A 15,373-nucleotide genomic window follows, 5' to 3' on the forward strand; every position below is an offset into this window, starting at 1 on the left:
CCCACTACATGCTATGAGGTGTGAGGTTTGGGACATCCCACTACATGGTATGAGGTGTGAGGTATGGGACATCCCACTACATGCTATGAGGCGTGAGGTATGGCACATCCCACTACATGCTATGAGGCGTGAGGTATGGCACATCCCACTACATGGTATGAGGCGTGAGGTATGACACATCCCACTACATGCTATGAGGCGTGAGGTATGGCACATCCCACTACATGCTATGAGGCGTGAGGTATGGGACATCCCACTACATGCTATGAGGCGTGAGGTATGGGACATCCCACTACATGCTATGAGGCGTGAGGTATGGGGCATCCCACTACATGCTATGAGGCGTGAGGTATGGCACATCCCTTTACATGCTATGAGGAGTGAGGTATGGGACATCCCACTACATGCTATGAGGCGTGAGGTATGGGACATCCCACTACATGCTATGAGGCGTGAGGTATGGGACATCCCACTACAAGCTATGAGGCGTGAGGTATGGCACATCCCACTTCTTTTGCTCATGATGGGATTTCGAACCATGGGTCCTCTGATCCAAGGTTGGATGCGTTGTCAACATGACCAAAGAGGTTGACACTCAGTAAGCTGACGAGGTAAGGACATCCTCAGTGGGATGACTCCACCCCTTGCTACAAATGCACCCTCTCTCTTCCAGTGCTAAGTAGTAGTAGGTTGAAAGTCATAGTAGACTGTAATTTCAGCTGTTTAGATTTTGTAAAATGTTTCAGGCTAATTGTCTTTGACAGTTTTTCATGTGTGGTCACACACTTAGTAGCGTTAATGTTAATGTGTCTGTTGTGCTGATCTCAGAAATGTCACACACTGAGAAACTGCAAATGTTGTTAATTTCATTCCTGGCAAAGGTTGAGAAGTAGTACTCAGTATAGTCTTCAACAGTTCCATCTTGTCTGGCATATTCACGAAGGACTGAGAAACCAAGATGTGAGAGGTCTGTTCTGAAGACATGTCTTTGGTTTTACTCATCGAAGTGTTCGACAAAGCGCATACTGTTTTTAGTCCGGATCATGTGAATGCCTTGTCATATGAGGTGAAATGTGCATGCTTAAAAGTGACATCTTGGTCAGGTTATGGATTGTGACAAACAATTACTTAGCTGTTAATCTTCCGCAGATGTAATCAGCTTCACATAGTCCTAAAGTATTAGACATTTAGTTACACTTTTATCAAGTTTGTTCCTTTCTCTTCACATTTATGCAATATCCACATACTTAAGAGAATCACGTTCAGTTCCTTGTAAATCGTACATAGCTTTCACTCTAGAAATTGTTTGTCATGTTTAGTTTCTTGATTGCTAAACAGGTAAGTGATTCACATTTACTTGATTAGTTGTAATCTATTTTTAGTCCAACTCTGCATATTATAAGCTCCACTGGTCAACAAGCGCAAATGATTCAGCGTATATGTATAACATTGTAATAAAGACTCTTAACTTTTCCATGGATTTTTTAGAGCTTTATAAATATTGGCTGCAATGTTTTTACAGTGTTTAGGGAGCAGAGTGCTGTGTAGGGACATCTTATGTCAATGAGGCATTTTGGTAAAAAAAATCGCTATTAATGACAATGTTTTGCAAATTAAGAGATAGTCAAACCGTAAATTTGGCGGGAATCTTTTATCTGGGTAGGTAAGAGTCATTTCAGATTTGACATGCTATAAACAGGATGTCCCCGTGAGGGGAGTCTGGATTAGAATTGGTGTGCAGGAACCTATGCTTGCTGTAGAACTATAATACAACTAGATGGATCGGTGGTCAGGCTCAGTAACTTTTTTGTTCAGAGTTATTCTACTCTGATGGTGCGTGACGTTTCTCAAAATTTCAATCCCTAGGTTTGTCTGTTTCAGATTCAGTTGATTAAGGCTGCTGATATAGCTGAAATTTTGCATACTGTGATGTAAAACAACCACGTTTTCAGTTTAATCTTGATCCTAAAACTTGTCCATTAATACAGTGTTTATGTATAGCATCATAATAAAAACTCTGTTAACTTTTCCATGGAATTTTAACAGCTTTACGAATGTTTACATTCTGCTGAAGAACTCTGGCTCCAATGTTTTTACAGTGTTTAAGGAGAAGTGTGCTTTGTCAGGGACATCATATGTCAATGAGGCATTTTGTAAAAATAAACCTTTTTTCACTATTAATGACAGTGTTTTGCAGTTTAGGAGATGCTTGTTGAATGAGGCCTCTGAACTGTTGTGCCTTCTCAGGGTTTTAAGTGCAAGATGGAGAAATACTCTACAGTCACTTTGAAAACTGAAAAATCACAAGCCAGTGTTACAAGTTGGTGAAAGAAGTTGGGCGTGATGAAAGCAACACCAATTTCACTCTGACAGCGTGTGTATATTTTCTCAGGAAATATAGCCATCTCCATGCAGAGAGAAGGGCAGTTAGGGCTTTCCTTGAATTATTAGGATTTACAATATCTTGCTCTTCGTGCCCAAGAGCGATTGCGTATCTTTTGTAGACTTCAGTATTGTTGAAGGATCTTAATGCATTAAATATTTGTGAGATCACTTGGCTTTTAACGCTTAGCATAATGTCATTATAGAGTGAAGACAGGAAAATGTCTAGACGTCTTCATGCATGGGAGTAGGATGGTGTTGATGTACATTATGTGATCAACTTAAAGACTAGCCCTTAGGATGCTGCAAAGTAATTACTTGGTCATTGTTTGTCAGTTTATTGTCTGGCAAGCAGCTGGAAGATATTTTATTTTTAAATAATTGTCTCTTTTGTACAAAGAATTCCTCATGAAGAAGTCAAAATGTCTCTTGATTGAAGTATGGTGATGATTCTTCTGTTTTTATCACTACATTGACTGTGAATATCACTTTCCTGTTTTCCAATTGGTTGTATAACCAAATTGTTGGCATCAGGCATAATTGTTCATGTCTGTTTCTAGTTAATGATGCACTCAGTGATATTCCAGCTGTATGGCCTGTAAAAAATGAAGTCTGCCTCAGACAAGCCAGTGATTGGTATTTCGAGCAATGACCACGCTGTTAGTGTATGTTGACATGCTATCAACCAGGCCACCAAGGCGGACCACTTGATTCTTCAAGTTGTCTCATACAACCAGTGTTGGTTGTTGGCACAATTTTTACCTGAAGCCCACATGCTGGGGGTCTACGTCTAACTGCAGGGTTTACCACATGCATGATATCCTTTCCTGAGCAGGTCTTGAAAACCGTACAATATTTCTTCATCAAACTTGGCACATAGATAAGTCTGGTGGTAAATTTGTTCCTTTTGATAGTTTGGGATTTTTGAAAAAAATATTTTTTGAGTTTCCATAGCAACAACTTTAACTTAGACTGAAAATGGTGGTACGTTTCCGGAGGGCTAATGCATTGCATACAACTGGACTGGATATTGGCGGGGGATATGAGTATTTCATGCTTCTTACCCACAGAGTTAGAAATAACCAGGTTCATAAAAATCGTATGTCTACTAGTGCAAACATCACTTCTCTCACACCAGTGTATTGTTTCTGTCATCCCGACGGCTCTGTTGACGCCATTCTAATCTTATTGTGACATATGGTCGGAATGATGTCACACTAGAATTGACGTCATAGCTGAAAATTGTTCATGTCTTTCGACAAATTGTGATTTACTAGGACAGCGGTGGTGATCAGTGCATTTTTCTAAAGGGGAGCTCAAGAGGATTAAGATATAATGGGTAATAAAGAAATTATTACTCACATATGTGTCATACTGATTTTATGAAACTAGTGTACGAATTCGGTATGACACACATGCTCGTGTAATAATCTCTATCTCTATGCATAAACAAAATAGAATGTTCCCAAATAATAATCACTTGTGATGGCTGTTTGAATCATTAAAACCAATTTGTAGCATGTACATTGAATTGATTCTCTCTAATCATGCCACACGGAGAGCGGAAGGTTTCGGGTTCGATTCCCGGCCGCGTCATACCAAAAGACGATCAAAGATGGTACTTGTTGTTACCCTGTCTGGAGCTTGGCATTAAGGGGCTAAAAGAAGGACTTGTCGGCTCGGAGTCAGTATACTGTGTCTTAGTGGGGTGTTCATGTTAAACTGCGGCATGGTATCTCAGTGGGCTGGCACTATAAATCGCCATCAGTCCGGACTAGTGCACGCACGCACGCACGCATCGCTATATAAATAGTGCAAAAATCTTTGATGCGACGTTAAACCCCATTTCACCTCACCTCACCTAATCATGCCAATTAGATTAAAAAAACGCTTTTCTTTTAATTAACAGAAGGCTTCAGAGCATGGGCAATGTTATGACATCTTTCACAAATAGGTTGATGGACGCAGGGTTAAAAATTTAGAAAACATTTGTTGAACACCTTGTTAGGAATGTTTAAAAGATGGAAAAAGTTATTTTGCAAAAGTAACCTGGGCTCTCGACATGGACTCCGTAGTTCTATAGGAATACCTGCAAGTGGAAGCTGTTATGGTTGACTGACTTGTAATTTCATGTCAGCTATTTTTATCAGTGACACAATATTAATTGCAAGAATAGGGGCAAACGTTTCCAATAACATTTTTTTTTATTGATCAAAACTATAATTCTTGGTCACAGGACCAATCTAAACCAGGGATTTATCTTGGATTCCAAACTAGTAGAACAAGTACATTTGCATGAAGGCCTCAGGCCCATTTACAAAGATGACTAGATGAGGTGACTAAAGGGATCGGGTGGTCAGGTTCGCTGACTTTGTTGATTTATGTCATCGTGTCCCAATTGCGTGGATCAATGTGCATGATGTCAATCACTGGATTGCCTGGTCCAGACTCAATTATTTACAGACTGCTGACATATAGCTGGAATATTGCTGAGTGCGGCAACACACAAAGAAAGAAAGATGAAGTATGAATAGTACACAGAGGTTCAACAAAAACTGTGAAATATCAGACATGTCTTGGCATTACAAATATATTGTTTACTTTTGTACAATTATTCCAAACTTAGTACCCTTGTCAGACAAAATTGGGATTAAATTTTTTTTTTTTTCACAATTGGGAATTTAAAGTTTGTATTTATTTGTTTAATAAATTCAAATGTATTGTATTCAATGCAGTATGTGAAATTATGCATTAAAGTTTCTTCCTCTTTATTATCCCCCCGGCATATAATGCGGGGGGATATAGCAATCAGCCAGTCTGTCCGTCCGTCCGTCCGTCTGTCCATCTGTCCATCCGTCTGTTTGTCCGTCCGTCCGTCCGTCCGTCCGTCCGTAATCATTTCCTTTTCCGGGGCAGAACTCGAAAACAATTCAGTGTATTTGATCAAAACTTGGCATATCTATCAGTCACATACTGAAGTTGTGCCTTTTGCTATTTCGGAATTTTAGAATATTTTATTTTTCACATTTCCATGGTAACAAGTTGGATTTAGGTTCTATAAGGGTGGTGTTCGTTTCCAGAGCGTAACTCAAAAAACGTTAAATAGTTTCTTACAAAACTTTGCATGTCTACCAGGCACATACTGAACTGGTGCCTTTTGCTTTTAAGGAATATAATAAATTTTTATTTTTTAAGTTTCCATGGTAACAAGTTGGACTTAGGTTCTATAAGGGTGGTGTTCGTTTCCGGAGCGTGGTGTTCATTTCCGGAGCGTAACTCAAAAACCGTTAAATACTTTCTTACAAAACTTTGCATGTCTACCAGGCACATACTGAACTGGTGCCTTTTGCTATTTAGAAATATTTTATTTTTTTATTTTTTACGTTTCCGTGGCAACCAGTTGGACTTAGGTTCTATAGGGAAGAGTTCGTTTCTGGGGCATAACTCAAAACTCATTCAAAACTTTCAAACAAGACTTTGCATGTCTATCAGACTCATGCTGAACTGGTGCCTTTTGCTATTTATGAATTTTAGAAATTTTTATTTTTTACGTTTACATGGCAACAAGTTGGATTTAAGTTTTCATATAGGGTGGGTTCACTTATGGAGTATAACAAATAAACTGTTAAATATTTCCTTGCCAAACATTGCATGTCTATATATAAAGTACATACTGAACTGGTGCCATTTGATATTAAGGAGTTTTAGAAATGTTTATTTTCGAATTTCCATTGCAGCTATTTTGACATGGGCTAAGAGAAATGTTGGGTCAGTTACCTGGTTTGGGACCATAACGTGTTAAAATGGGCGGGGGATATAGATGACTTCGTTGACTATACGCTTGTTTAGTTATTGTTTCTTGTAATTTGTCATTTGTTTGCATAAAAAAACCCCACAGAAACACACATGTTTTACTTTCCATTTCATATGGATGCGACTATGGTGGATCTTTGTTGGTGAACAATGTATGCTTCTTAAAGAACATTCAACTCTTGACTAATTACATACAGAATTGCACATTTACTTGTGGTTACTTTACAGACAGCTGCCGGTGGGGGGGGGATATGTCATCTTTCTGATGACTCTTGTTGGTCTTGTTATCACTGAAATACAGTCTAGGACAGTGTGAAAAGCCATGACATTAGTCGTAAGTCGTAACAATTAACATTAATTAGGAAATAATTTATTCCAGTTTGGTAATTTTAATGACATTTGCAAACATCTCAAGGAATGCTCTGTGGCACAATTGAAAATATTTTTTTGGTCCGTGCAATATGGTAAATAAGCCTACTGGTTTACTCTACATGACACATGACCTATTGGCTTTCCTGCATCACCTGTTGATGTGACCACTGATAATCCTCGATCTGTGATCACTTTCAGAATCTGAACATAAAAAGCTGAGTTCAATGAATAAGTTTATTTCACCTTCTACCCTGACAATGCTATTTCAGCCACTTTATTGGCCGTATTTGGGGAACAATGCCGGTCTTTATATGTAGTCAACACCTTTGTCAACAGCAGGGAACTGATCGCCTGTCAACTTGCGTTTGATAACTATTATCAGTAAATTATTCGGCCATGTTGCTGTCTAATCAGGTTCTCTTAATGAGGGGTGGTGATTACCATTCATTTATTCAAATTGACATTTGACACTTGACTGACCACTGATTGCATGTAGTGGGGTTGATGTGTGTTCTCTTGGAGGTTGTAAATGAGGTAAGGTAGTGCTTGTAAATGTGAAATGTGCAGCGTCTTATTTCACGGGAGTGCACACTTATGTGTTTTCTTGTTGTATAGTGGTTGCCTGTGGAAAGTACTTAATCTGGACCATTGTAATGATACAACAGCAGAACCACGGACAGCTGAGTGCTGTAATGATGTACTGATTGTTGGTGTTTCCAGTCTTGAGAGTCATAAATAATGCATCGTGGTCATTTAAAATCTTCAGTGGGAAGATGAAATATTAGACTATGCAACAAATAGACCTCTAAAATTGATGGGGTGAGTGAGTGAGTGAGTGAGTGAGTGAGTGAGTGGAGGGTGCTGCAAGCACAGTGATTTTCTTGAAAATGATACGTTACTGTGATAGTTATAAAAAGAATGCCCATGTTTGATTGCTATAATTTGTTTCCCCTCACACGCTCTTGGTCCTGGGGCAACGTTTTCGATCATGAAGGTGGGGATGGTGATATTTGTTTTATTTTGTCATGTTACTTTGGTGGTCATGTCATGATAAGATTGTCTGTGTCATCAGTAGTTCCCTGATTCGTCCTTTCCTTCATCGGCTACGAATACACAACCACGTTGTGCAGTAGTCGTGATGTGTCTATTTTTAGTCAACTAATAAGATGAATGGAAATCAAATGAGCCCTACTCCGTGCACGAACTTCGTACGAACCCTACCACTGACTGATAGTGAATATTAGCGACAAAACCATTTCCTTTATCATAAAGAGTTTCTGCTAAAAGCAGAGTCCATTGTTAGATTCCCGCCATGTCATGAGCAGGTGTGTTGAGGCACTGTCAGATAGTGATGATACCAGATGATTACACAGTTATACAGTTACTGTGAAAACATCTACCATATTCAATGTAATAAGCGCCCTGCGATATGTGTAATATATTGGCTAGTTAACAATCCCAATTAGCACCCCTTCTGATTGATCAATGTGCACAAGACTTATTTATTCGCATACAATACGCACTTGTGTGTTATATGCACCCTTAATTATGGGCAATTAAATTCTGGAAAAATATATCTGTCATACATAAACATTTCAGGCTGTCAGCATAAACCACAAAATTTATCTTTCAACTCTGTTTTTTTTCCACCAAAATAGTATTCTAATAAGAGCCCCCTATTTCTAATTTTGAGAGCGCCCTGGGCGCTTATTACGTCGAATACAGTGTTACATTGAACTTTTAGAATACTTTTTATAGGGAAACACTTCATGGCTTATTTTTATTCATAACATATTCCTTCATATTTCGCTGGTATAGCAATCATAAACAGTTATTATATAAACATTTTTTACATTAAGCTTATGATAGTTTCATAGGAGATGGATGCCTGTCATATATTCTACCATGTCTTGCATGTTTGTTTGTTTGTTGTTTAACACCACATTCAGCAACATTCCAGCTATATGATGGCGGTCTGTAAATTATCGACTCTGGACCAGACAAACCAGTTATTGACATCATGCGCATCGATCTATACAATTGGGATATGATGACATGCATCAACCAAGTCAGAGAGTTTGACAACCCGATCCTGTTAGTCGCCTCTTACGCCAAGCATGGGTTGCCAGGGTTTGAAATTAAATTGATTTCAAGTGTGCCAATGGGCACAGTTATGCCAAATTAAGTGTGCCATCACATTAGTAACATGAAGAAATACCTCCGTTTTCGAAGCTTCGTATGAATAACACATGTGTCGAAGACTGTCATGTTACACAACATTATCTACAAAGTTTATTTAGTCATCTGCACGATAGTAAACTCACCTAGAGTCTTCACGTAGCTGTAACATGCGATTTTAATACATAAAAAATGGTTTCTAATGACGCTTTCTCGCAGAAACCTGCTACAAGGTTCGGGATTGGTCAAATTTGAGCACGTGACCTAAGGCAGCCAATCAAATTACAGCAATGGTACCATCCTTGTGTATGATGAATTTCAGATTTTGACGAAAGGTTTTTTGTTAAGTCGTGTTATTCTGAACGTTTAAAGCAGGAAATCGCGATCCATATTAAAAATATGAAACTTTGTGTATGTATCGTGCTGGGTTGCGAGCTGTGACAAAGATTTTTCATGAATATATTTTGGCATTAAACATCGTGTCTGAGCCGAGAAATCAAATCAACGGAAGTCTAATGTCATTTGACTTACATTACACGCGATTGCACAAAAAGATAGAAATAATAACTTTTAGATATTTAGATATTCAGTCACTCTCATCAATAAATTAAGTGTCTGCGATGATGATGCTGAACTTGAATCCACACCTGAAACAGATCTGTCTGCAATACTGACTGTCCTTGAACCAGCACCTGACACAGATCTGTCTGCAATACTGACTGTCCTTGAACCAGCACCTGACACAGATCTGTCTGCAATTGTGACTGTCCTTGAACCAACACCTGACAAAGATCTGTCTGCAATACTGACTGTCCTTGAACCAGCACCTGACACAGATCTGTCTGCAATTGTGACTGTCCTTGAACCAACACCTGACAAAGATCTGTCTGCAATTGTGACAGTCCTTAAACCAGCACCTGACACAGATCTGTCTGCAATACTGACTGTCCTTGAACCAGCACCTGAAACAGATCCATCTGCAATTGTGACTGTCCTTGAACCAGCACCTGAAACAGATTTGTCTGCAATACTGACTGTCCTTGAACCAACACCTGACACAGATCTGCCTGCAATACTGACTGTCCTTGAACCAGCACCTGACACAGATCTGTCTGCAATTGTGACTGTTCTTGAACCAGCACCTGACACAGATCTGTCTGCAATTGTGACTGTTCTTGAACCAGCACCTGACACAGATCTGTCTGCAATACTGACTGTCCTTGAACCAACACCTGACACAAATCTGTCTGCAATACTGACTGTCCTTGAACCAGCACCTGACACAGATCTGTCTGCAATTGTGACTGTCCTTGAACCAGCACCTGACACAGATCTGTCTGCAATTGTGACTGTCCTTGAACCAGCACCTGACACAGATCTGTCTGCAATTGTGACTGTCCTTGAACCAGCACCTGACACAGATCCGTCTGCAATACTGACTGTCCTTGAACCAGCACCTGACACAGATCTGTCTGCAATTGTGACTGTCCTTGAACCAGCACCTGACACATATCTGTCTGCAATTGTGACTGTCCTTGAACCAGCACCTGACACAGATCTGTCTGCAATTGTGACTGTCCTTGAACCAGCACCTGACACAGATCTGTCTGCAATTGTGACTGTCCTTGAACCAGCACCTGACACAGATCTGTCTGCAATTGTGACTGTCCTTGAACCAACACCTGACACAAATCTGTCTGCAATACTGACTGTCCTTGAACCAACACCTGACACAGATCTGTCTGCAATTGTGACTGTCCTTGAACCAGTACCTGACACAGATCCGTCTGCAATTGTGACTGTCTCTGAACCAGCACCTGACACAGATCTGTCTGCAATTGTGACTGTCCTTGAACCAGCACCTGACACAGATCTGTCTGCAATTGTGACTGTCCTTGAACCAGCACCTGACACAGATCTGTCTGCAATTGTGACTGTTCTTGAACCAGCACCTGACACAGATCCGTCTGCAATACTGACTGTCCTTGAACCAGCACCTGAAACAGATCTGTCTGCAATACTGACTGTCCTTGAACCAGCACCTGACACAGATCTGTCTGCAATTGTGACTGTCCTTGAACCAGCACCTGACACAGATCTGTCTGCAATTGTGACTGTCCTTGAACCAGCACCTGACAAATCTGTTGGACATAGACAATCCTTGAATCCACACTGACACAGATGAACCTATTTCACATGCTTGCTGTTAAAGGCGACTATGCTTGTCGTAAGAGGCGACTAATGGGATCGGTTGGTCAGGCTCGCTGAATTGGTTGAAGCATGTCATCGCTCCCAATTGCGTGGATCGATGCTCCTGACTTATATCACTGGATTGTTTGGTCCAGACTCGATTATTTACAGACTGCTTCATATAGCTGGAAAGATACATATTGCGGCGAAAAACAACAAACAAACAAGCCAACATGCTGTTGTGGTGTAATGAAAGGGGGGTAGCATTAGTCCATTATTATTTTCCATTTATGTGAAAGAACTTGCTGATGATTATTATATTTCCGGGAGAAATGTTGAACATTATTCCTTTGTTTTGGGTGATTATATCCTTGTAGCTGATTCCGTTTTGGATATAAATATTGAAAATACAAACATATATTTTAAAAACAGGATGATGTTTGTCCAGTCATGAACATTGGACCTACAACATTATTGTACATTCCACATGCATGGTATTATTTAGGACTTAAGGTGCTTCAAAATGCTTATTGCCAAAAACTTTAACGTGTTATCAGACCAGACAAGTAAAGCTTTGAGGTCCTTATGAAGAATTATAATATTTCAGTGGAAGTTGCTTTTGATATATTTGATCAAAAATTGTACCTATATTAACAGATGGAAGTGAAGATGGGTTTTTAAAGAAGAAAACAAGATAGAATGTGTACTAGGAAAGTTTTGTGGATTGGTTGATTGCATGTTACCGAACCAGATGGGGTGGATCGTTGCTCACAACATCAAGCACGGGTTATATTGGCAGCTGGAATATTGCTGTGTGTGTACATACAGCATTCAAACAAACCCATGTGACCAAAAGTAAATACATTGACTCAATTTCATGCAAAGTTCAATCATTTCTTGACTGGTATATCTTCAAAGTATTTGATCTGTTATTGACATTTATTTGTAGGCTACACAACTGGCAAAACAAAGCCATATTGGTTTTCTAACGCATCAACTTTTGTCTGTCTTTTATATTAACATTCATGATGATTTCCTGCAACTCCACTGCTACCTATATTAGTGGATTATTTGCTGGTGACATATAACTGCTCCTGGTTTCAAAGACATACTTATCTGTCTGCTGTCTGTTGATGAGCCAAAAGCAGACAGTACAGTCATGTAGGATGTCTTATTAACAATATCACGTAATGAAGGAAGTTCTAGTGGGCGAGACAATCAGTATTGAAGTCTGTGTATCCAATTTCTTTTGTCTGGTATAACTCACAAGAGGTTTTGGTGAAAATGTCAATAGACAAGTGGCTGTGTATGTGGCTTTTCCTGCTTTTTACTGTTTGATTTTGTTGTCATTTATGAAGAAATATGACAGCAATATTGTTCAGCAAATTTATCTGTGTGTTTTTAGTAAAGTTGAAACTTGAATTTTAAAACTGTTGTAATTTAAGTGGATATATTTGTATTATGTGTTTCATGGCTAGATTTAACTATATAAAACATGCACCAGTGCAGCCTTTTATTAAAACATGAAACCTAATAGTAATGTCTTAATGCACCAAGTGCATGTTAAAAAAAGTTAAAAAATTATCTGACTATAATTAACTCAAACTTGTCCACTCCATTCTACTTGACGAATTCCTGTGTCATGTGTGATTCATGACAAGTGACACAGTCATCAGTGAACTGATATTTTACCGTTTTTAGACTAGTTTAGGCATCTAAGTTTCAACTTTATGGGGCAGGCTGCAACCTGGTATTGTCTGAGGTAAGGCCTCACTCACACATTCAGGATTTTTACTGTCATCCTTAATAGGACCATTCCCGATTAAAATTTGTCAAAAGTCTGATCAAGATCCTGTGATTCGTGGCGGGAAATTCACAAACAATCAGATATTGTTCAGGCAACCTCCCGATTCAGCCAGTTCCAGCCAAATTCGTCCCGATTCTCCCATTCTCAATCTGAATCTGATCTGATTTGTATCTTCTGCATGGTAAAAAACGACTGAATCTGTCCCGACAGCATCCCGATTCTCCCCCGAATGCGATCCGACAGAGATCCGACAGTGACCAGGCGGTGAACCGACAAAGACGGTTCGCATTCGGCAAGATCTGGACGCAATCTGGACTCAATCAACAAGAAACGGCAATGAACAATTCATGCCCGTTCATTACAACAGCGTCCCCATCTACAGAACACCGTCCAGACAACACAGGACATTGTTACGATTTTGATCCGATACAGCAGAATCTGCCACGACATAGTCATGATTGTAATCCGACTAATCAAAATCGGCTGAGTTTCCTGAATGTTACGGGACGCACCATACTGTCGGGAGTGCTTGGCCGACCTCTCTGGACCTTTCCCGATCCATAGGACTCTGTTACGAACATACATGACTGAGTTCAGACAATGATAGGACATTCCAGATCATTGAGGAAAGTAATCCGACTTTTTCACTTTTCGTGTCGTAGCACTGTCTGATCACAAACGGGAGCCATAATGAGCACTGTGAATCTGGCCTTACTAACCTTTCATTGCAACAAGCACTTGCTGCAAGTTAAATCAAGTTCTACAATGGAGCCCTGTGTTTGTTGCGTTTGTTTAATACCCCTATCAGTGGTAATGCAGCTGTAGATTTGAATATATATATAATCAAATCTAGGCCAGACAAACCAGAGATTGATTCTGTGCGCAATAATCCATGCTGTCATACCACCAAGTCAGTGAGTCTGACCACCAGATCCAGATTAAGTCACCACTTATGACGAGCATAGGTTGCTGTGGAGCTATTCTGACATAGAATCCTCATGGGAGTGTCATTTATAAGATTACCAGTCATAAAGCACACACTTAGAATTATATAAAGTGTCCACTAGATACTACTTTACATCGGAACACAGAGAAGCTTACATGGCTGAGCTGCTTCCTCCCCAAGGCAGGGGCTACATAATTGCTAGGTTAGGTATCCAACATCCAAATATCTCACAAGTGGGGAACAAAAAATTAAAATTATGAGAAGAAAATGTTGTTTTTTCCCTTGAGTCTGTTCACTCATTTCCTTAATAAACAATTTAAAACTTCAAAGGAGTTAAAAATAGGAAGGAAAGTAAGGCTTTATAACCAACTTTTGCTAACTTTCTTAAAAAATATTTTTTAACTCTTAACTCTGTTTGAGAAATTTGTTCTTTCAATAAAATAAAAAGATGCCTGAAGGGATGTAGCCTTTCAGTACCGGGTACGTTGACCTCCCAAACCCCTTGTTGTGTTGTGTTGTGGCACAAGAGTAGCTTTTCCATGATGCAATACCTGTCCCCTTTCTCCAAATGGAAAAACTAAAACTAGCCTTTAAACAAACCATAACTGTCAATAACATGAACCATACACAATCTTTTAATAGTCCCAAGACATGAATATAAACCAGAAATTACAAACACAAGACTCAGGTTAACAATTTGATTGAAGTTCGAAATCCAATTATATTTTCAAGCAACTTATTTTCAGGATGAAAGATTGAGAGGTTCAACAGGTTATGTAAATACAACTGTTGTGTGTGTAATGTCAACTTTATGACTGCTAGTTTGTCATAAGAAGTTCGACATCTGCTGACGTTCCAAAGTCATGTTCCAAAACATATGGTGACAGGTCAATCCGACATGCCAAGTGACCCAGTGCTATGGAAAAATCTCCCATTAGAGAATCTGAAAATTTCTAGAAAGACATCAAAGAACAGTCTCTTCAAGCAAGTTTTAACAAGACCTGTTATGCTCTGAGGGCATTTGAGCAGCTTTAAGTTTGAAAATGCAAAATAAAAATTCATACCGTATTTTCTTGAGTATAGTGCTCACTTTTTTTCGAAAAAACACAGCTGTGTAGAAGGGGGTGCGCATTATACACGAATTATGAGTTTGGGTGTTTTTTCCCCCCCATGGAAAGACATTACCGTGAGCACGAAACACCAGAAATACCATGTCAACAAATCCATACTGAAGTACGCAAAATAATTCTGTAATTACACTGTCTGGCTATAAAAAGTGTTCTTTGTTTATCTGGACTTATGTTTGTAACTTACTTCATTAATTTTATTCAAAATTCCTTAGAATATTGTTTTTATTAATTTCGGCGAAATTGTGTGTGAAGCGATCGGAAGATCGCACAACTCACCGTTATTAACAGCAAGCACGGTCAGAATATCGCTATTGACGCCTTGAAATGAACTTTAGTTGCCAGAGAATGGATACATATATCATAAATGACATACTTTGACTCGTTAAAAGTCATATTTGTTTTTGTTTGACGATTCTATGTCAACATGAAATTCTCGCGATCACGTGATCACGTGATCACGTGCGAGTGAGCCTTGACGGTGACTGGTCAGACATGTTCCATGTAAAAAATAATACCCGGGAATAGCGATCAGCTGCTTCGCTTAGGGCTATTATT

The 15,373-nt window shown here is 39.3% G+C and overlaps 2 protein-coding genes across 2 annotated transcripts in view; both read left to right on the forward strand.

Moving 5' to 3' along the window:
- Positions 1–15,373, forward strand: part of LOC124110710 (zinc finger CCCH domain-containing protein 10-like) — a 332,500-nt gene that overhangs the window by 24,245 nt on the left and 292,882 nt on the right. The window lies entirely within an intron of this gene.
- LOC125374573 (proteoglycan 4-like) lies at positions 539–10,921 on the forward strand. The gene is made up of 2 exons (XM_048385458.1): positions 539–557; positions 9,402–10,921. Exons 1-2 carry the CDS (start codon positions 539–541, stop codon positions 10,919–10,921), a joined length of 1,539 nt encoding a protein of 512 aa, XP_048241415.1.

The sequence above is a fragment of the Haliotis rufescens genome, unplaced genomic scaffold (genome assembly GCF_023055435.1).
Source record: "Haliotis rufescens isolate VD_foot unplaced genomic scaffold, xgHalRufe1.0.p SCAF_10, whole genome shotgun sequence".
Classification (NCBI taxonomy): Eukaryota; Metazoa; Mollusca; class Gastropoda; order Lepetellida; family Haliotidae; genus Haliotis; species Haliotis rufescens.